The sequence below is a fragment of the Guillardia theta genome (assembly GCF_000315625.1).
Source record: "Guillardia theta CCMP2712 unplaced genomic scaffold GUITHscaffold_17, whole genome shotgun sequence".
Taxonomy (NCBI): Eukaryota; class Cryptophyceae; order Pyrenomonadales; family Geminigeraceae; genus Guillardia; species Guillardia theta.
This window is the reverse complement of record NW_005434657.1, coordinates 508908-530753: the sequence shown is the minus strand read 5'-3', so window position 1 is coordinate 530753 and position 21846 is coordinate 508908. Positions and strand designations below refer to the sequence as shown.

The following is a 21846-nucleotide window of genomic DNA, read 5'->3' as shown; positions in this document are numbered from 1 at the left end:
ATCTAACATCCAGCGCTGCCGCAGTGCCCAGCAGCCGGAGTGCCGCCCAGCGTACTAGCCAGTGCCTGGTTCAACGTTCGGACGACGAAGTTGCCTGGTCGTACACCGTCGTGGGGGCTCACATGCCCGGGCCAAACTCGGCACGGCAGACAAGATGAGGGTGACGATGAGCAACCCGCGCGTAAGAGCAAGAGACAAGAGCAGGACAAGAAGAGGGTTCTTCGAGAGAAGGAGGACCTTCGAGAGAAGAGGGCAGAGGCAAGGCGGAAATTTCATCTCGAACGGGAAAACAAGGAACACTGGAAGGATGTTCTGCAGGACCTTGCGGACCAGGAGGAGAAACTAGAGAAGGAGAAGGAGAACCTACGAAAGAAGGAGGAGGACCTTCGAGCAGGTTGGAGAGGTCTCCGAGAGGGAGGGGACGCGGTAGGGTACCAGGAGAAGGACAAGTGGATCGTTTTGGGATCAGGACAGCTCTGGACAAGAAAGGCAGCGGATGCTCTACTGCAGGAAAATGCTTCAATGAGTGGTGGCATTTCATTGAGGAGAGAGTGTGTGAGGCCGGGCGTCTGGGTTGGATCCTACTAGGCCCTCCAGGGATGGGGAAGTCGATGACGACCATGTCCTTTGTACAATCGCTGAGTATAGAGGAGGGATGGATGGTGATGTGCGTGCGGATGTGGAATTGGAATTCAGTTCAAGTGCTACAAGTCGATGAATGAGTTTTGAGAATTGCTGACTTGCCACGCAATGGTGCAGAGGAGTCGCTAAGAAGAGTCCTTAGAGGATGGTCCCGGAGCAAGAAGAGGACCGGAACAACCGGCGGGTTGTGACCACGACGTCGATGATTTCTCGAGCAAAGAAAAATATCGAGCTAGATAGAATTGAGAAGGTAGAGGAGTTGATGGTGTACTCGTGGACACTGGACTGAGGAGTATTTGGAGGCCATTACGTACGACAAGTTCTACATGAGTGTGGCTAGTGTGATGGAATGGAGGTTAGATGTTGCTGGAGGCTCTTGCCGCCATATGTTCGAACTGAATGATGAAAGACAGATCAAGCGATCCAAGATCTCCTTGCAGCGATGGACTTTGTCTCTGATTACCAGGCGCTCTTTGACAAGAGCATGGGCGACCGTTCAAAAAAGTTTGTCCATCGGCTGCATGGGAAGTATCGAATGGGACTCCAAGTGTACTGGGCTTTTGTCGCGGCAGGTTTGTTGCTAGGGAGCTGGCAAAGAAGCTCGGAGAATCGTTTGTGAGGAAGATTGAGGAGCTCCCTGGCATGACTGAGAATCCTTCTCTTCGGGGGATTTTGTTTGAGATGCTGTTCTTTGCTCGGATAGGACGAGCGAGGCTGGGCTGCAGGTAACCCTCAGGTCAGAGGAAGAAGGCGAGTCAGAGACGCTTGCTCCAAGAGCTTTTATGGTACTCTGAAGCAAGGGAAAGCAAGGTTTGTGGACTCGAATGACAAGCTGGTGCGCTTCATACAGATAACTATTGCGGAGACACATGACCTGAAATTGCGGTACATGTATGATTGTCTGCAATCTTTGGGCATTGAGGAAGGGGGGACCTGGAAGGTTGAGGTTGTATTTGTCGTTCCAAAGGAGAATCACTACACGTTCAGAATCAGGAATGTGGAAAACAGAGGTATACTTACAAAGTACGGGTGGACCCGCGGTGAGGATGGAGTGCCTTGAATAAATACATCCCCAATACCAACACTGACAATACCCCATCTCCACAGCCTTTCGCACGGGCACTAACCCTCGTCTCTCCTCCTTTCACGGATGCGTGCCCAGCGACTTGTCAAGGACGCCGATCGTTGTGATGATTCGTGTTCCCCCCGGACCTCTGAGAGCAGGAGCGATGGTTTACGAGCCGACGATGATCAGCGGCCATCGAAGTAGATCCTCCTGACGTCTTGATCTCACTTGAAGGCCCCTGATGCTCACAAGCGTTTCGTTAGGGCCGCTGTGTTCCAAAGGCCCAGGGCTCTTTGCAGTCGCCGTGAATGGCCATGTTTCTAGAATGGGTCAATACAGTCGCAAAATGACTAAACCTCTTTCATGGTACATTTCCCGCATGTAGCTGTACTCCTTACCAAGACATCAGAGGTTTCACTTTGCCCTGCCCGGTCGCCCCTCGACTCTTGCCTGCTCCCGCATTCGGGGCCAATTCCAACAGGGCTAGTCCTCATTTCATTGAGTCGGAGGAGGTGGGTGACCTCCGCCAAGATCCCTACTTTGCCTGGCTTGTCTTGCTTCGCTCTCAGCTCGAACTAACTGATGTTTGGGTTTGGGTAGGCATTGATCGCCGTGATGACTGGCTACTAAGTTTCTCCTTTCCCTATTTGACTCCAGGTCCGGGTGGATGAAGCAAGCGAGGAGATGAACACAGGGAGCGAATCGCTCGCTGCGAATCGAAGGCTCCAACTGAGTGAGATCACCTCTTTGGAGCGTGAGCCAGCCGGTCGACAGGCTTGTTGTCTCAATCGAAGAATTCGAATGGAACAAGCTATCATCAGGGTCTAAGCAACGAGTGTTTGCAAGTTTGGCGAGCTCAACACGATACATTCGCCATGAGCAGCAAAGAGTACGCGGAATCCACGATGGTGGCATGATATTCGGCTGCGCAAGGGGTTTGACAGTGACATGAACTTCAGGTTGTAGTATGAAATAGGAACAGGCTCATGATTGAATGCCCACGGCCCCAGCACTCGTAAGGAGAAAGGCTTTATGTCCCAGCTGGCTTATCTACAACATTACAACGTCACTGCCATCATCGCGGATGCATTCCGGTACGCGTCTATCTCATTCCTTCAGCGGCGGCCATACTATATGCGCGGCGGGGGAATGGTCCAACTCAGGACATAAAGGACAGGGAGGCCTTGAGCTGACGAAAGATCCTGGACCGGATGCGTTTGCAAGTCGGATCACCTGAGACGTACGGTCTTGCGAGGCCGAGAGCCGTCGGAGTCCAGCGCTGCCCCGGCCCGGGGGTTTCCTTGTTCGCCGAGCGATCCGCCAGCCACCACATCTTTGAGTATTCGGAAGTTCGCTGCCATTAGACGTCTGCCTCACGTAAAGCTTCGGAGCCCGGGGCCCGTGTGTGCCTCGGACTGCCTCGGCCGACATTACGTAATGCCTCCCGCCCGGCCCGGGACTTCGGAGCCTGGTGACTGAACCAGTTTTAACTTAAACTTTTCAAATCAGTACTGAAAGTTGAGTTAAAAGACTCACTGTGATGATTTAACTAAAAACCGCGACTTTGAGTGAAGGAGATGTCCGACCTCTAGCTCAATGCTTTACTCAAAGTTAAGTTAAAAATCAGTACGAGGACACAGTGAATAGAAGAGATCTCTTCATTCACTTTTAAAACTGCGCGCAGGATGGTCCCCTTGTCCGTACACTACCCCTTCTCTCTCGCAGGTTGATGGGGGTAGCGGTACCATCAAGGCAACAATGGAGCCATCAGCAGCTCAACAGGATGATGATGAATTCTTTTAGTCAAATCTGAAAGTGTCCAAAAGGCATAGCTGGTAATATGGGGGCAGCAGATCGTATTAGAAGCTCTCCTATGAATTGATCAGGAAGACAGCGGTGAGTCGGAAGTCCCCTGAACATTTGACTGTCAGAACCCTTTTATTTTTAGCTCCTGCTCTTTTATAAGGATTTTAGCCGTGCATTATTAGTGAAGAGACCGCGGCGAAATGAAGGAACCGCAACTGCAAGGGGATGCAGGCTCCTTGGGAGGGGAATGGAAGGGATAGCGCCATGTGGACGAGAGAGACGATGATGAGGTTTAGATTCAGATATGTGTGAACACACCATGGATTTAAGAAGTAGACGAGCAAACGGATGAGGAAGCAGATAAGCAGTTGGATGAGTCACTGTCCCTGATAGGGATGGTACAACCGTGTGTGTAATCTATGACACTGTATACCACGCACTCGATCATAACGAATGAATTCATGAATCGTAATATGCTTCTCGTGATGACAAACTGACGCTTGTTTGTATCAGACGACGATGGCTGTGCGGAAGGCTACAAACGTGCATTATGATGTGCCCTTTACTTGAGTATACAGCTCAGCCAGAGCAATGGAGATCGATTCCTTACCTCAAACCCCGATGAATAATGACAACTCTTGTTCTCAGCAAGATCCGATAAGGTTGCTCGATGCACAACTGAAAGAGCACTTCACCTTGTTGTACATGCTTGAGCCAGGAGATCACCTGAACTCCAAGCTCGGTTTACAAGACCTGTACAAGAAGAGCTTGCTTTCCACATTCTTCTACAGAGAACCTTTAACTGCTCTTTATGCGCACACTATGTTTCAAGCAATCTCGTTCATTGTTGGATGCTACTTGGTTGTCAATGCATACCTGATGTCAATGCCCTATCATGATTACCCACATCGGTTGGTAAAGGTCAATACAGATCTGATCCAGACTCCTTATCAAAGAAATCCAACATGGATTGACTTCAGTCTGGCAAGTTGTGCTTGGGACGAAAATCTCCATTTCGTTCTGTTGGAGGTGCAAGGATTTGCATTGATTTTGTCTGCAATGTTTGCTTATTACGGAGGCACTAGGGCTCCAAAACGGGTAAACGACTACTTTTCTTCATGATATCTTACCTTTAACACGTTGTAATGTTGTAGATAATTGCTTATTCCGGCTTGATTGATGGCATTGGAAACCTCATCCTTTACATTGGATCGAACGGGAATTCTTCTAATTTTGCGGCATATGATTGCTTGGTATCGTTCTTTGTGGTGAGTCTGATCTTTGTTTGTATTGCTGACGATATCTGATGGCATGCAACAGACCATTTTCATTTTTCCTTGCCCCATTCTATTCATGGAGGCGTTTGTTCTTGAGCTGATTGAAGCTTCTCTGTGTATCAGAGTGATAGCTCATGGTTTGAACAAAACATTCAGGGTATATTTACTGGTTACTCTGGGATTGTTCACTCTGGCACTAGTGAAGAAAATTTCGCGTAAAGCAACTGCCTCGAAAGAGATGAAAGAAGATGCGGCACAATTCGATTCTGCTTGGCAAACAATCAGGGCGAGACCTGAAGTGCAAGCTTTGCTTCAAGAAACTGACCGAGTGTTGAATGACTTCTTCGCCGTGTATCCAACCAAGTCTATTCCAAACTGCAAGCATACTTTCATGATGCCGACATCTCTGATGGAGCAGCCTTCTGCCGGTAAACTGAGTCGCAGGAGCTCGAGGAGCTCGAAAATACACCCGATCGACTCGATGATCTCGATTTCAGTCAGCTCTTTTACAGACTCTGTGCCCTCCTTTCCTGTGCAAAATTTGGATCAATTGTATGCGAGATCAGTTGTTGTGCTTCCAATTTTCTTGCGCAAGGTCATCGCGATCGGCAGCGATTGGAGAGGATATTGTTGCAATGAGCACGCCAACAACAGTGGGAAAGAGTATGTGCCGTACAAAGACTTGGATAAATCTTCACCAGTGGTTGAAAATGTATATTTCTCAAGCATCAAGAACGTTCAAAGGTCGGTTGAGAAAATCCTAACTTTCTTGAATGGCGACGTTTCACAGTTGACTGACGTGGTGCGACAAAGCATCTTCTTTGACAACCTGGAAGACCTGAATGGAGCTTTAAAACAAATCATGGAAGATCACGAGATTGAAGTTGTCTTCATTAGAAATCGCCTCTCCTGCGCTTGCAGCGGGTACCGAGATATCACTATAAACATTTGCTTCATTCACGACGTGGCCATTCAGACCAACTTGCTGGGACACATCTGTGAGATTCGTCTTGCTCTGATGGAGATGCACTCTCTGATATCTCCCGCTAAGCATCAAGAGTACCTTCACAGGAAGCTTGTGCTGCAGAGTCGCCGAATCGACAGAGGGCGCGGAAGCAACTTTCTCTTGCTCATCAAGCAGGGTCGCAAGTTTCTGCAAACATTCTCTTTCTTCATGCAAGCAAGGATCAGGAGTGAAGCTTCAAGTGGAGCGGCTATCGCCGCTCAAAGTCCGCTCCTCATAGCAGGGAAGGGAATGTTGCCAGGAGGCTTCTTAGACTACCTCATCCACTCAGCAGAGGCTGGCGTCCAAGATGCAAAGACCGCAAGTGTAATGTTTTCCTCAAGACCTCTCAGCAATGTGATTCGCAAGCGCCTATTTCAGGTTGCCCTGATAGCGACAGGTGTTATCATGATCGCAAGTTGGATCGTGAACAAGAATCTTGCAATCGTAACTCTCTGGAAAAATCGGCGCTACGATGTTTCTCATGCCCGCATCACTGTGCTACGAGTAAGATCCCCCCATGTCAAGAATGCATCCATCACTGGGGTAGGTTTCTTGAAAGACTGTGAGAGGTTCAATCCGACCTTAGTGGCGTCGAGAGGAACTCAATTCTTCTACTCATTTGACAGGCAAGTTGTCGTGAATGGATGGGAGTTCTACACAGGTTCATCCAACTCTTCTTTCTCTCATGATCCTCTAGCTCTTGAAATGCACGTGAGCGACGAGAGCTTGGAGGTGGATCCGACTGCTTTGAGCGAAGCTCGTTGGACCTTGATTTCAAAGTTTGATTGCGCCTTGAGCTCAACAACCGAGCTCTGTCACTCTCAGGTCGCGAACATCACCAGGACACGGAACCAACGGTATCACTTCGATCTCAGAATCTCATGGGAGGCCGTAGGTGAGATCATCGGAATGGTACTGAGACTCACGGCGACCTTTGGCACTGCTGCGCTTGCCTGTGCTGGCTTCATCTTCTTGGGCAAGACAGCCTCTGCCAGCGCGTTCCATGTGGCAGGAGTTGTTGACATTGTCATCGCCGTGTTCACTCCTCTGGATACCCTCGGGTTCTGGCAATCATTTCTGTGGGGCGTCTTGGAGCTGGGTTATGGACTTGTCATGCAATTCAAAGAAGAGCACACGCTGACCTTGATGCCTGTTTTCTGCGTCGCTGGATCCTTCATGAACACACTCCTGATCGACCTGAGGGAAGGGCACCTGAGTATCACTCTCGTCACACTGCGACCGAACCACACGTTCCTCTTCTTTGCCTGGCTGCTCTTCTACGTGTGGAGACAGTACCTGCTCTTTCAGTCGTTCAAGAAGATCGAGCGAGACATTCAGCAATATCACCAGCTGTGGAAGGAGGTTGCGCGAGACCCAGTCAACTTGGCGGAGCTCAACGACATTGTCGCCAAGATCGAAGTGCAGGCGTCGGTCGTCCAGCACTTGCCGCGTTCGTCGACGGCAGGAAGCTTGCGTCGCACGCCCATCGGGTTGGAAAACAGCCGGAGAGGAGGAACGTCTCAACGACGACCGAGTTTGATTCAACGGGGATCTAATCTTTCGTCCATCATTGAGGTGACGAGGACAGTGACGTTTGTTCCCTGGCACCTGAAGATCGACTCGCTAGAGCAGCTCTATGCGCAAGCTCTCGTGATTCAGCCTGTCTTCTTCGAGAAGATGAAGGAGTTGGGCTCGCGATGCGAATGTCTCTTTCTCGTGGACGAGGAGGTGGGAGGGGGCAAGCGATACATCTCCTGGGCAGAGACCATCGAAGACCCTGAGAGCAGAGCTTTGATCAGACGACCTGTGCTCAAGAGCGTCCACCGCGCCATCCAAAAGGTAGTTCGATCCTACAACGGTGACGTGTCGCGTCTCATGGACATTGTGCGGTATGCACTGGTGTTTGAGGACATCGTCAAGCTCAAGCAAGCCGTCGAGATCATCAGAGACGACCCAGCGATCTACATCGCACGAGTTAAGAACAGGTTTGATCAAAGCTACATCTCGATGAAGTCAGGCGGTTACCGGGACATTTGTTTGAACATTCGCGTCAGCAACGACTACACACGCAAGTTCTTTGTCGACAATCACCTTTGTGAGCTGCAGCTTGTGCTGAAGAGCTTCATGGACCTGAGAAGCGAGAAAGGGCACAAGAACTACCGCGTCTTTCGCGATCAACGATGTGAATAGTGAATGAATAGAATGTCAAGGAATCATACTGTGTCAATGTACTGAATACTTCTGAGTACGCCGGGAGGCTCTGAGCCCCCACTGGCCCAACAGCCCGTTTCCCCCCTGTCGCTCAGTCCTGAACTTCGGGATCGGACCGTCCGGCGTACTGCCGGCCGTCGGGCCCCCAGGCCCTGAGGGCATCGCCGCAGCCCCCCCGGGGCCGCCGCTCTGCCACGTTGCCGCCAGTGCCGCGGCCGGGCCCCCGGGCCGCCACCGTCGGGCCGTCACCTACTAGCCTGAGCCGGAACTTCCACGGCCCGGGGCTCACGCCCGCGGCGGCCGCCCGCCGCGGGATCACTGAGGAGTCCGCCCGAGGGCACAAAAGTTTTACAGCAGACTACCCTCATTCTTCCTGTCGAGTGTCCGTGGGTAGGGTACTTAGTAGGGGTGGTTCCGCCCTTACAAATTGGGGGTCATCTATAGCTGTAAAATAGGCCCAATGACCCACAAAAATATATGAAAACTAGCACAAATTATAGATTTACTTGCTAACTTTTGAATTTGAACAAGAACATTTAGATACACACATCCGAAATGTCTCAACAAGCCCTTTGGGGAATTCTTTTTTGCAACAAATACGCAATGCAGAATACTGTATGGTTGCTTGAGAAGCGGGGAACTAGATTGAGAACGCCAAACGAACATACCACCGTGTAGAGAGCATTCCAGGAAGAAAGCAAGTGTGTTGTGAGGATCACTATGAAGATAGAGAGTGAGCGGGCGACAGGATAGATGCGAAACCTCTGTTGTGCTCCTCGACCTTCGCCTCTAGCACGACACGATGACTTGACTTCCAATGTTTCATTATAAGAGAGGTTCACAGATGATTGACTTGTGGTACAGGAACCAAGATGTTGAGAACTTCTGCTGTAGCTGTCACTGCTTTGGCGATCGCTGAAGCCTTCGCACCGACTCCACTTCCGCTTCGCAACAGCCTCAGAACATCTGGTAGGCTCCTCCCGCTTCTCTTCCGATCTTGTCGTATCGGTTTACCTGACAATCATGCAGGATGCTTGTCCTCTCTCAACATGCAGTTCAACGGCAAGCCCATCGATCGCAAAGACGGGTTCGGCGGAGGAGCCAAGGCGATCTTCGAGACGATCGAGAAGCGATCCAAGGATGACTGGAGTGGCTCTGGAACTGGAGGAGCCTCGGGCAAGATTCCGACGGGGCCCGCAAGCTTCGAGGAGTACATGAAGAAGAGAGCAGCAGAGAGTGGAGGAAAGGTACTGAGATCTGAGGACGCGCCACGGAAGAATGACCTCAGTGTTGGACAGGTTACCGATATTGCTGGAAATGACATCACCACTGTGAAGCCATCTTACAAAGTGCAGGAGGGAGCATGGGGGGCTCCCGAGGACATGGAGAAGGAGGAGGATCCTCTTGCATGGATCGACAAGTCTGTGACCGGGTTCGAGAAGCAGTCCACCAGCTGGCTCGACGAGGATCCCGAGCTGAAGGCTGCCAGGGAGGCTCGTGAGAAGCAGAAGGCCGAGGAGGTAACGTCAGAGTTTGCGACAGTGATGATGACCCTTCTGCTCTGTCTTCGTGTGCTGTGCCTTGTGTACCTTATGTGCATGTGAGAGTGCTTTTTGGATGTTGGTTGACTTCTTGGCGCAGGATGCTGCAATCGAGGCCAGGATGCAGATGTGGCTGAAGAAGGCGGCCGAGAAGAAGGCCGCTGAAGGAAATTAGAAAGTTTTTGCCTCGTATGAGGTTCCTCTGTACAAAACCGAGCCGACGTCGCCACTAGGACGAGAGCACATGAATAAATTTCTTTTTGTCTGTATTGTCGGCTATTCACATCAGTTATTTTCTCTCGTCTAGACTTGAGTTAACAATATCAAAACATCTGTAAGATTTGTCCGGTCTTGTAGGTCGAAGAGCCAGACCTCCTCGTTATGTGTTGGCGCATGACGCAAATGCTATGCAGATCAACTGCGATCGTGATTGAGCGTTGGAAACATCAATTCAAATGATCGCACCTGTCCTGTGTAGATGGGAACCTGCGGGTCCAGTGCACCGTTGAGAGCTGCGCGGGCGAAATCAGCAAGTGTGGTACATCAAGACGTGAAGCGATGGAGGAGACACGATGACAAGACAGATCAAGAGGTCATGATGCAACACATGGGAGAACGGGAGCAAAGGGACAGACAAAGGTGCTGTCACCGTAAAGGATGGGGACTGTGGAGGAAAATCTGTCGGCGATGTTGTACAGAGTGTCTCCATTATCAACCTGTGCTCATTCTCAGCTATCTCACCATCCTCTCCGATCCACCAGGCTCACCTGGTAGAGCTGCCCGACATTCACCGGATCTCCTGTTCGCAGGTCGATGTCCGGCCTCGAGTAGTTCCCCTGCCCCGACCGTCACTTCTCGGCCACTGCCAGCACCAGGCAGCAGAACCTTGTTGAAGTTCCACAGTTGCAGCCATGAGATCCCGATGCTCTGGCGGTAGTTGAGGCAGGGGGGGGGGGGGGGGCAGGGAAAGAGGGCAAACCTGTGCAATGGAGATGAAGGACTCTCCGGTCTATCGGGGAGAGAGTCAGGGAACGATCGTTCAGTGAGAAGAATTACCTTGACGGTCCAAACGCATTTTTTCACCATGATGGTGATGCAGAACTGGACGGGGGAGTCAGAGGTACTGAGAGCTCCTCGCGATCTGCTCCTCGTCTTTACCTGGTTGACTTTCGACAAGGTTGCAGCGCTTGACGCTCCTTGCGCGTTGATGCAAATCTCAATGTCCGCGCCGGCATATGTCCGTGGGGGCTCGTAAGTGAGGATCGAGGTGTTGAGCGAAACATCTGGCAGCGGAGAGGGTCAGGGCGCGGCGCGGCGCCGCCTCTCCTCCAACGCACTGGTCAGAGTGGCTCCCAAGGGTCGAGGTCTGTTGCCGTAGAAGATCTGAACCTGGCAGGCTACTTGAGTCTCCCTGAGGAAGGACAGCTCTTCTACCTCAGACTCATCGAGGACTCCGTTTCCGTTGAGATCGGCGACCATGCTCCTGCCGAGAAATGAGCGATCCACGTGGGAAGTCGAAGAGGAAGAGCAAGGGATCAAGAGGAATGGAAGGATGCAGCGTCTATCAGTCACCTCTCCACGGCTCCGAGGGAGTTGGGCATCCAAGCGGAGATGGACACCTGTGAGAGGAGGTAAGCAAGACCGAGGAAGGGAGAGAGAAACCAGGAGATCGACTCACCCTCAGCTGCACTCCTTCACGGACCTCAAAGTGATTGGCCACCACCTAGCAACCATGTTGAGGTCGTTAACTACGATTCTGTGATCATCATCACCTGCCCTGCTACTCTATACTTGTATTGCTCTGCCGCAGTCGCATCCACCATGATGACATCCGAGCCCTTTCAAGAGTGTGAGCGAGCTGAGAGAGCACGAAGTGGAGGATTCACTCACAAAGAAGTAAGCATCGCTGCACTTCATCGAGCTCGCGCTGCTGATCTTCATGTCGTTGATGACGTAGGCAGCAAAGCAGAAGGAGTTCCATCCTACCACGAACGTTCAGCTTCCTCGCCTCTCCTCTCCTCTCCTCTCCTCCGCAAGGACGAGTCAAGCACCTTCCATCCAAGGTTGTACGGTGAACTTTAGAGTCGCCTCGGCGCTTCCAGAAGCAATCTGTGCCTGAAGTGCCGGAGGATGAGGGTAAAGGATTCGACAAGCTCACACTGACCACTGTGAAATGCCCGGTGTCTGGCGCTGTAGGACCGTTCCTCATGGCGGGAACGAAACCGACTGCCCAGAGTGTGATAAGAAATTCTCATCGAGCAAGAGAAGGTTGTGTTTTTCATGGATCCACCCTCACACTTCTGTGTTTGTTATCACCTTGAAAGCCAATCTGGTCTCCGGCCTTGATCATCGTTGGTTCAATCGAAGCCAGCACATTCACATTGAAATTCAGATTGACGAATCTTGTTGCGCAAAATCAGCAACTCAGAGGTTGAAGTGAGACAGACAACCCTTTCAGAACATTGGCGAAATCCGTGTTGATCTGAATGGGAGATGGCGAAGCCTTATGTGACATTTTAGTATTTCAAGCCGATCAAAGAGCCAAATTCCAAAGGCTTACCTGACTCACAACCAGGAAATCGACATCAGAATACACAGTGGGCTGGGAGGCCTAAAAATCTTAATCAACACCCCAGCCCCAACCGCTACAAAAAAAACTCCTTACCAGTGAAACTGAGATACAGAGATGGTATATGCCAGGTATGGCGACATCCCACTTGATATCCCCTGCAGAAAGTTCGAACAAAGTGGATGTTTCTCCGAGTCATTGTCACCTGTATTGGCATCTAGTCTGGTGAAGTCTGGCAAATTACTGCCAAACCCTTGTCACCGAATCTATTTGATCATGCAGAGAAACGCACGTGTTTGCACAGGCCTGCCAATGAAGCGAAGAGCTCGAAGCTTGATTGTAGCTAACATCTTGCACTGGGCCAAGAGTCATTTCACTCGGCAGAGATGCCTCGGACAGAAATGTATTCACCAACGCTGGTGACCGTGAACAGACCACCAGTTGGCACATGAATCTTCCAATCGAGCATGTCAGACGTGACCATCGGTTCCTCCAAATCAAATACCTTAGGCAGAACTCTGGGATCAGGGGAGAAGGATACTGAACAAACGGTCAATTTGCCTCCACAACCATAAAAGTTGGACAGACCAGAACCATCGACAAGGACTGTTGACGTGATATTGAACGGAGTATCGCTGTCTCGTTGCAATCCACTGTAACGACAACATCCCTGGTCAAGTGCCGGTCAGTTGAAGGAGTCCAGGGAGTAAGATGCTCAAGAACCTCGAACGTGACTTTCCATGGGACGTAGATGAACTGCACGGTAAACATCAGCCTGGCATTTTGACACAGAAGATTCTTGTTTTGACTTAGACAAGCACAGTTACCTGAGTTTCAGTATACAAAGAGTTTTGATTGATGAATTTGTATTCAAAGCCCTAGAAAAAAAGGTATCAACCTGAAATTCGAACAATACATAGGGTCAATTTGCCTGTGAATACGCTTTGGGAGTGGGCGCTGTGACGACTTCTATCCAATCCTCTGCCTCGTTGATATTTGTAATCATGCCTTTCAGATACTGGACGTGCCAGTCATTTCAAAGAATTCCAACATCAGCTATCAATGAAAGTTTCCCATACCGTCCAGGTACCATCTCCAAACCGCAACCGCACAGTGCTCTGAGCTTGCAAGTCTACTAGGCTGCCCAAAACAGGTGGTCCAAGGCTACACAAGCCTGTCAGAACGAAACACCTGAGAAACAAGCTCTCACGTTGGGCTTTGAAAGGCCGAGAACGAGCGGTTCCAGTAAGACACGACTTGGAACTCGACTGTGTGGGTGCTCACATCGGCAACCTAGAGCGTGGCAATCAAGGGCTGAGACGTTAACATACATTCCTGTCCTCACCCTCCATCTGATGGAACCCGAAAGAAACGAGCCAGCGAAGGCGAAGGGAAGACAAACCAAGGCTACTAGAAGCCGTTGACAAGAAGTTCTCAACATTGGTGGAGGCCTGTGAGAGATCATGGATAGCAGGAACGACATGTCAAAGATACCTTTCAATATTTTAAATCAGTGATCTTCCTGGAATCAATAAGTCAGAGTCAGCCACAAAATTTGGGTCGGCGTTTGCAAATAAGCACATCGCAATCGGAACCACCCTCAACTGGTTATGGACTCCTTTTCTTCGTCTCTAGAGCACCATGCCTGATTCTTCCCTCTCCTCACGGTATATCACACCATGTAGCCCAGCCTCAATGTCAGCTCCAACTCGCCTGCACATCGTTCCGCCCGCAAACAACGGAGCCTCCCCAAACTTCTCTTGCCCGCTTCCCACCAGCACTTGCGCAAGGCCAGAGAGAAACAAGAAAATCATGCCCTATACTGAGCAATCTCTAGCTTGCTCGCACCTGTCCTCCTCCTTCTCTTCCTTCTCCTCCTCCTTCTCCTTCTCCTCTTCCTACACCACCCTCCTCCTCCTTCACATACCTCGACCTGCATTAGACGCCCTTTGGCAGAGAGCGGTGTAACGGTTATAACTGACTGAGTTATCCTGGAACAACCAGCGAGTAACGGTCAGTCAAATAATTTCAACCGCCGACAGTCGGAGAACCGAAAGCGGCTGAGAACTTTTCCGACTGCCGCCGTTTCGTCAGTTCTCCTTCTCTCTTGCCCGCAAGGGAGGATACAAGGAGGAGGACGTGAGGCAAGAGGACGAGCCTGAGCCACTGCCAGGCTGAGCCTGGGCCACGACCCCCGGATTGGTGATCAGGGCAGTGTGGCTGCCTCGGACAGAGTCTCCGTCACTGCAACCTCGCAAAAGGAGCGCCTGGCTGGCTGAGAGGAGCGCATTCAGTCATACGCGATGGCCTCGGAGTCTGCAACGCCACGAAGCCTGGCTGATTCCTACTTCGAAGACGGCGATGGCAACGGGGCAGTTTGCCCAACTAAGGTCGGCTCTGGCAGTCCATTCCTGTGCTTTGGTAGGCCATGGCTCATCGTTTCGCTTCCAGATTCCTCGGGCCATCTACTGGATCATCAAAGCAATGCTGTCCAGAGCAGACAAGGCCATGTCAGTGTGTCCGTGACGTGATGTGAGGCGATCGGGGTTTCTTGACACATGCCTCCAGTATGGCTGAGAACTACGAGGAAGCTATTGTTCACTATTCAAGAGCCGTGGAAGTCGGAGAGGTGAGAGCAATGTTCTGGAGTGTTTCAGACGCTTTGGGTTGGTCCCCTGATTCAAGTTTTTGGCAGCATCATTTGTCAGCCCCTGCACTCGCCAAAATATATGGTATACCCGCAAATGTCCATTCATTCAATCTTGATCATGTGGCAACAACGACTGATTTTTCTCACTCCGGGCGTCACGCAGGGAGGAGGTCTCAAGCCTACCTGCAGGCTGGGCAGCCAGATGCGGCTCTGGAAGACATCAATGCTTGCCTCCGGTTGAACCCAAGATTTGCAAATGTGAGATGAACAAACTTGGGAAGGGGAAAGCTGACCTCTCAGCAGAAAAGCAAGGAAGAGATGAAGACTTGTCAACCAGGGTCTCCTGATGACAGAGACAACAAAGACAACCAAAATTTCCAAGATGATCATCAGCAGCAATTCCACCCGGACCTCTTGTTTGTGAGCGGACAAGACTTCAAGTTCGGGGAGGACACGAAAGAACGCAGCTTCGTGAAAGGCAAGAGGGATTCTATCTTATCCCAAAGTTTCTGTCAGGAGAAAAGTTTTAGGCCAAAGATGCAGGAGAGCGATTGCGAAGATTCCACTTTTCGCAACCTCATTCATGCTTGCAAGTCAGGAGACTTAGCAGCTGCCAGGAGTATAGTCCAAGGAAGCAAAGAAGTCCTCTTTGAGAAAGACGAACTTGAGTGGACCATCCTCCATGTTGCATGCTTCTATGGGAATACCGAGTTGGTTGAATTCATTCTGCAGCAAGCAGGCTCGAGAATTCTATCTGAGAAGGTAGCCGGTGGAGGGACCGCCCTTCATATTGCTTGTGAGAACGACAACGTGGACGTGGTCAGTCGGATCCTTGCAGAAGGAGGCGAAAGTCTTCTCTTTGAAGGAGACGAGATGGTTCAGACGGCTTTGCACGTCGCATCACGAGTTGGTAACTGTGAAATAGCCGAGTACCTGTTAACGCGTGGTGGCAAGAAGCTCCTCATGCTTCAGGATGCGAAGGACCGTACCGCCATGCACTACGCTGCAGCAGGAGGGCACGAGCAACTTTGTCGAAGCTTCATAGAGTGCGGAGGAAGGGGCATCTTGGACATGAGGGACTACAAGGGTCGCACTTGCCTGCATGTAGCTGCACAGTTTGGGAGGAGCGATCTATTGGAATTCTTTGTTCTTGCTGGGGAGCGGAGCAAAATACGGGAACGCACAGACAGGGGAAGCAACTTGCTGCACGTGGCTGCTGTGCATGGGCACGTGGACACTATGAGCAAGATCCTCGAGCTGGGGCCCCAAGAGATGCTCTTTGAACGGAATGTCGATGAGTGGACGCCCATGCACGCAGCAGCGTACAACGGGAGAGACGAAGCCGTCAGCTTCCTGTGCCTGGCTGGAGGGAAGAAGCTTATCTTCGAGCCCACGGCTGAAGGCGGAACGGCTCTCCACCTGGCGTGTGCTGGGAATCAGCTGGTAGTTGCTGAGACGCTCATCTCCTATGGTCATAAGCCGCTGCTGGAGATGAGGGACGGCGAAGGATGGAGTGTTCTTCAAGTCGCTCGAGCACACAAGAACCGAGAAATGGAGGCATTCTTGACGAACTTGCAGGTTGTAATGCACAAGTAGAGGAAGACTAGCAGTATAGTAGTTACACTAAGAAGAAAGAGGAACAGAGCACGATAAAAGGAGGGGAGGGAAAGAGAGGGGGGAAAGGATGCTGCGTGGAATGATCAAATGGACTTGCTCCGATACGTCTCATTCCTCTTGATCAGTCAGAAAACTGTTGCATGCTGTGTATGTAAACAACATACGAGCATTTGATTCATATGCTCTCTGCTCAACCCGCCGTGCACAGATAAACATCACTGACTTCACTATCGACATAATAGACACTCGCATCAACACTGGCTGATGATGAAACAAAGCTCTGCGCTTCGGGAATGGGACCAAACAGAGATTAAAAAAATCTAGAAAATAACATGTTGTTGCAAACAGAATGTTGATTCATACAACGAGGATCAATACTTCAGTGTTCCGACTTCAAGTTCACAATCTGATCTTTCAATCATGCTACATTCCTCTTCATGATGGAAACCTGGCAACAACAAAAGAAGTTTGTTTGCACTCCGACAACAGGACCATATTCTCCCACTCCCGATCCCTTCCCCTTCCCTGCCCTCTGCCCCTCCTAGCCATGCTAATGCTGCTAGTCTGCAACGCCTCCTGTCCTGATTTTTTTGAGTGAAATTAAAAATATTTTAATTTTAAAACCAAGCCCTCGATTTTTGTACCCCATCCACACTCCTAAAAAGGGTTATTGCGTATCAATCTAGAGCCACTCTCTCCCAGTCAATTTCTAGGAAAAAGGAGATAGTACTGGTATATATACAAATCTTTCTATATATTTTCCTCAGCTTGTACAGTAATAAAATACATGTCTCACCTTGTCGTACCACTCACACTCATCCACAGTACTATAGATTTTCCAAACCAGTACACCCAACCAACAAGTTAATTTTAGAAGACCCCATTCATCGAGCCGATGACAGTTCTCCTCTCACTGGTACTAAATGTCGGAAAAAAAATAAAAGTACCCCTCCATTTGTCTCCATATTTCAGTCAAATTGAGGGGTACCTTTCCTGCCCTCACCCCCCTGCTATGATCTGCTCCCCTGCCGATGGCAGCGCATGGAGGACGTGAAGGAGGCGAAGCACAGGGATTCGCGTGCTTATGCAGGACGGCGAGCGAGTTCTAGAAGTTCTCAGAGCTGAGGGATTGAGTGCTCCAGTCGCCACAGCTGCTTCTTCCTCGTGCAGCTTCTAGCCCCTAAAATTTTGCCCGTCTGACTTTACCTTCATCGCCTGAACGTGACTAAGATCAGTGGCCTTTACCAAGGGTCTTGCCGAACAGCTTCAAGCAGCTTCAAAAGAAAGGAGTAAAAAGTGGTCCTACTGATATCATTCGACGGTGGGCTGCGATGGGAGATCGCTCTGACCATTTCGCCCCTCTCTGCTGGGCAGCTTGGAAGAGCTAGGGGGTGACCTACCTGACAGACAGATCGTCTCGAATTTCAACACCTGTAAAGCATGGAGGTTGATCTCGATGGGGTCAACTCCGGTGCGAGTGGTGATGAGGAGGGAATGGGAGATGAAAGGGCTGAACATGACTATGCGGACGACATGCCACATGAGGCGACCGAGGTCCATGCAGGGGCAGAGCAGCTTGCGGGTGAGAGCAACGCGCAATTCTGGCCGGAGGAAGGCTATGCAGAACCATCAAGTGACGTGTCGGCTGGAGACAACAGCGACTTGCAGCAGGAGGCAGAATTCCAGCCGCAGGACGAGGATGTCCAGGCCGCGGCCGTGACCTTGCCTGCAAGCGAAATGGAAGAGGAGGCCCCGGCGCAGCAGGCCTTTCCTGATGCGGATATGGATAGCAAGAATGGGCTAGACAGCATGGATAGTGTTGACGATGGTGACGATGGTGATGATGCAGAGGAGGATGAAGATGACGATGGAGACGACGAAGGGGATGCCGATGACATAGTCTCACAGCCTATTATCAACGACAGTGAAGGGGAAGACCAGCAATCCCTGGCGTCTGAGGAGGAGGAGGCATCTGGGAATGAAGACAACGAGGAAGAGAGTGGATCTGGTGATGAGGAAGACGGAGATAATGCTGAGAAGAAAGATGGCGAAGGCCAAGATGGTAAGCGGAAGCGAAAAGTTCTTGGAAAGGACAAAAGGAAGATCCGAAAGATCAAGGACGACTCTGCATTAAGTGCGGAGACAAGGAGCTTGCAAGAACGGGAGGAAGAGCGCAGAAAATGGGAGCAAGAGATCCTTAAAAAAGGCAGCGATGACCACTTGCGGGACATAATCAATCCGCAAGCTGAATCCTCTTCCCAGATCCGAATCCACCCTAAATTGGCTGTGAGGATGAAAGATCATCAGATAGAGGGTGTGCGTTTCATGTGGCGCAGACTGATGGATGGGCGATCGGACAAGAAAGCACGCGGAGGGCTAGGTTCCTTGTTGGCACTGGAGGAGAATGATAAGGGCACTGGATGTATTCTTGCTCACAATATGGGACTCGGAAAAACTTTTCAGGTGAGATAGATGAAGATAGTGACTTTGTCTTTTGTTGGACTTGGATTGATCTCTCATCACAGGTTATAACTTTGCTTCACACGATTGCGGCCAACATACCTCGTGACAACGTTGAGTTGCGGCGCATGCTTGTCCTCGGGCCTGTCAATACGTTACATAATTGGAAAGCGGAACTTGAACGTTGGTTACCCGATGGTGGCAGACTGCCATGCGGACGACAGATCGAGGTTGAACATTGCTTCAATTTCAACTTTGCTTCCCTGCTTTGTCCTTGCTCTGCACCTGTATCCTGACGTCTGCTTTTACTGCAGATATACATCCTTGATGAAGCTGGGCGAACTACGAAGAGTAGATGCGATTGTCTTGAACTCTGGTTCAGGCGAGGGGGAGTGATGTGCATGGGGTACGAAATGTACAGAAATCTTGGTCAGGGTACTCGAATCAACGACAAAGAACTTCGAGGCAAGCTCCACAGGTTTCTGAAGAGTCCTGGGCCAGGCATTGTTATAGCAGATGAAGGGCACATTTTGAGAAACCACAAGTCAAACATTTCAAAGGCACTTTCTGGAGTCGAAACTAAGAGGAGGGTCGTCCTGACAGGTTCACCTCTGCAAAACAATTTGACAGAATATCATTGTATGGTCGATTTCATAAACCCAGGCTACCTTGGATCTCTTTCAGACTTCAGAAACCGCTTCGAGATCCCGATTCTGAACGGTGAGGCTGAAGATGCGGACGAAAGGGATGTTCAAGTGATGAAGAGAAGAAATTTCGTGTTGCACCAGAAATTGTGTCATATGGTGCAAAGAAAGGACTATACCCCCCTGATCAAAGCCCTGCCGCCCAAGTTTGAGTTCACCCTACAAATTCGACTTTCCCCTTTGCAGCAAAGACTGTACAGATACGCCGTCGAGAACCAAGAAGAATGCGGAATCGAAAGCGTCTTCAAGGCTTTCCACACGCTCATGAAGATTTGGAACCATCCTGCCATCTTGTGGAACTCCAAAAAGCACCCCGAAGACGACAATCAAACTGAGAGTAACGCTGGGACAGCAAACTCGAATACCGAAACCATGGATGGTGACGACTATGACTCAGATGTTCAGTGCACAGACCCTCCCCCTCTCTCGAAGCTGTTTGGGAGGGGTAATCAGAACAAACCTTATAACGCCTCTTGGTACATGAAGCTCTTCGAAGCAGCAAATCTCAATGAAGAGGTATGCAATGATACTGATTCCACTTCTTTTGCTCACTTGCGATCTGTTTCTGCAGAGCGTGATGTCGCTGGAACACTCTGGCAAAGTCTTGGTTTTGTGGAAGTTGCTGACTGAAGCAAGCAGGGTAGACGAGAAAGTTCTGGTTTTCAGCCAGTCTCTCACCATGTTGGATGTGATTGAGAAATTGTTGGAGAGAAATCCCGTGTGCGGAAAGTATTATCGAAGAGAGCATGACTACTACCGTTTGGATGGTTCAAGGAGCTCCAAACAGCGTCAGGATGACATCGACAACTTCAACGACATAGCCAACTCTCGTGCTCGACTGTTCCTGATCTCAACTCGAGCGGGATCTCTGGGTGTAAATATGGTCGCAGCAAACCGTGTTGTCTTGTTTGATTGCAGTTTCAATCCTTCCCATGATCTGCAGGCAATATTCAGAACTTATCGCTATGGGCAAACCCGCCCAGTTTATGTGTATCGTTTGGTGTCCTGGGGGACAATGGAAGAAAAGATCTACAAGAGGCAGATCAACAAGCAGAGCAGGTCAGCTCGTGCAGTAGACTCATGGCAAGTGCAGAGGCATTTCAAGGGCAAAGATTTGGAGTTTGAGATGAAGGAGCTTCTAACTCTGCACGACGAAGTGAACCTGGACGACGTGGAGGACGAAGGATGGTCTGCGCCATCGAAGAAGAAGCAGATGGAGGTGGAGGAGACCTTGAAGAAAGACCAGATCCTTCGGAGCATGCTGAGGAGGGCGCCTTCCCAGAACGGGAAGGATCAATTTGCAAAGCAGAGATGGGGGATGATTCGAACTGTGGAAATGGACGAGAGTCTCATATGTGACGCCGAAGACGAGAAGCTCACTGATCAACAGAAGAAAGAAGCCATTCAAGAGTTCGAGAACTCACAACCTGGCAAGAAAGCCGAAGTTTCTTACAGCATCTTGCCTTCAGGAGATTACATGCTCACTTGCTCTCGCTGTGGCCAACCGTTGACAGTCAAGCAAGGTGCGTAATATTTTGATTTTGCGTGAATTGAGTACTTTCACCCCATCTCCGTTTCGTGTATAACTTCCTGCTGCTTTTTCTGTTTGATTTGTGTTGGTTTACAGGTTCGGCCAAGTACGGGTGCCCAAAATGTGAGGGGATATTCAGGTTCTTGATCGTTCCATTACCAATAGTTCCCTTACTTGTGTTTGCTTTTCAGCTTCCCTCAAAGAGAATTGATTGGTCAGCTTACTCCGCAACAATCAGCCATGCAACAAGCCAAAGCGAGCCAGCACCAGCACCAGCACCAGCACCAGCACCAGCACCAGCACCAGCACCAGCATGATCAGAATTATCAGAATCATCTTCATCAACAGCAGCAGCAGCAGCAGCAGCAACAACAACAACTTCACCTCCACTCTTCGCAATTTTCTTCCTCTCAAGATCCTTTCTATCAAAATCAGCAGCAGGTGAATCATTCACAGCAGCAATACCAGCCGAGCACTAGCATGCAGCAGGTGCAGCAAAACAACCAGTTTCAAAACTCCATGCAAGGAGGCTACAACGATTTCTCGTTCAGTGGCCAATTCATGACGGAGCAGGTAGCATGCGACCTTCACCGTCTTGTGCATCCTCCTCAAATCATATTCTCTGTACTCCCCCCCCTCCTCGCTTCCTTCTCCCCTCCTCGTCTGAGTCGTTTGTATCAGTTTCCTTCCGGCCAATCGAGCGCGGGGTCCACGAATGTCCAGACTTTCGACCCTCGAGGACCGGAAGGAAGCTCTCACTTCGACC

General features: G+C 50.3%; 5 protein-coding genes across 5 annotated transcripts; 4 read left to right on the top strand and 1 right to left on the bottom strand.

Annotated features, from left to right (window-relative positions):
• Positions 1-4105: 4105 nt before the first annotated feature.
• Positions 4106-7987, top strand: GUITHDRAFT_104621 (hypothetical protein; the record flags this gene model as incomplete). Its single annotated transcript, XM_005836582.1, has 3 exons — positions 4106-4612; positions 4669-4782; positions 4835-7987. The coding sequence occupies 3 exons, from the start codon at positions 4106-4108 to the stop codon at positions 7985-7987; spliced, it is 3774 nt and encodes a 1257-aa protein (XP_005836639.1).
• An 882-nt stretch (positions 7988-8869) lies between these two features.
• GUITHDRAFT_151426 (hypothetical protein) lies at positions 8870-9772 on the top strand. Its single transcript, XM_005836581.1, has 4 exons — positions 8870-8977; positions 9038-9255; positions 9307-9528; positions 9650-9772. Exons 1-4 carry the CDS (start codon positions 8881-8883, stop codon positions 9722-9724), a joined length of 612 nt encoding a protein of 203 aa, XP_005836638.1. The 5' UTR covers positions 8870-8880; the 3' UTR covers positions 9725-9772.
• Positions 9773-9928: 156 nt separating this feature from the next.
• GUITHDRAFT_135834 (hypothetical protein) lies at positions 9929-13470 on the bottom strand (the record flags this gene model as incomplete). The annotated part of the gene is made up of 25 exons (XM_005836580.1): positions 9929-9967; positions 10015-10061; positions 10199-10265; positions 10317-10385; positions 10435-10476; positions 10529-10558; positions 10606-10650; positions 10708-10832; positions 10887-11032; positions 11122-11168; positions 11228-11272; positions 11322-11387; positions 11440-11531; positions 11601-11664; positions 11708-11775; positions 11866-11890; positions 12110-12160; positions 12215-12276; positions 12324-12361; positions 12624-12658; positions 12707-12874; positions 12946-12996; positions 13198-13282; positions 13329-13411; positions 13450-13470. 25 exons carry the CDS (start codon positions 13468-13470, stop codon positions 9929-9931), a joined length of 1611 nt encoding a protein of 536 aa, XP_005836637.1.
• Positions 13471-15419: 1949 nt separating this feature from the next.
• On the top strand, positions 15420-15884 carry GUITHDRAFT_56594 (hypothetical protein; the record flags this gene model as incomplete). Its single annotated transcript, XM_005836579.1, has 1 exon — positions 15420-15884. A coding segment is annotated over one exon (465 nt), but the record flags the coding sequence as incomplete, so codon positions are not given.
• A 1941-nt stretch (positions 15885-17825) lies between these two features.
• Positions 17826-21291, top strand: GUITHDRAFT_135832 (hypothetical protein; the record flags this gene model as incomplete). The annotated part of the gene is made up of 7 exons (XM_005836578.1): positions 17826-18101; positions 18327-18848; positions 18911-19075; positions 19160-20065; positions 20121-21072; positions 21177-21203; positions 21272-21291. 7 exons carry the CDS (start codon positions 17826-17828, stop codon positions 21289-21291), a joined length of 2868 nt encoding a protein of 955 aa, XP_005836635.1.
• Between the last annotated feature and the right edge of the window lie 555 nt (positions 21292-21846).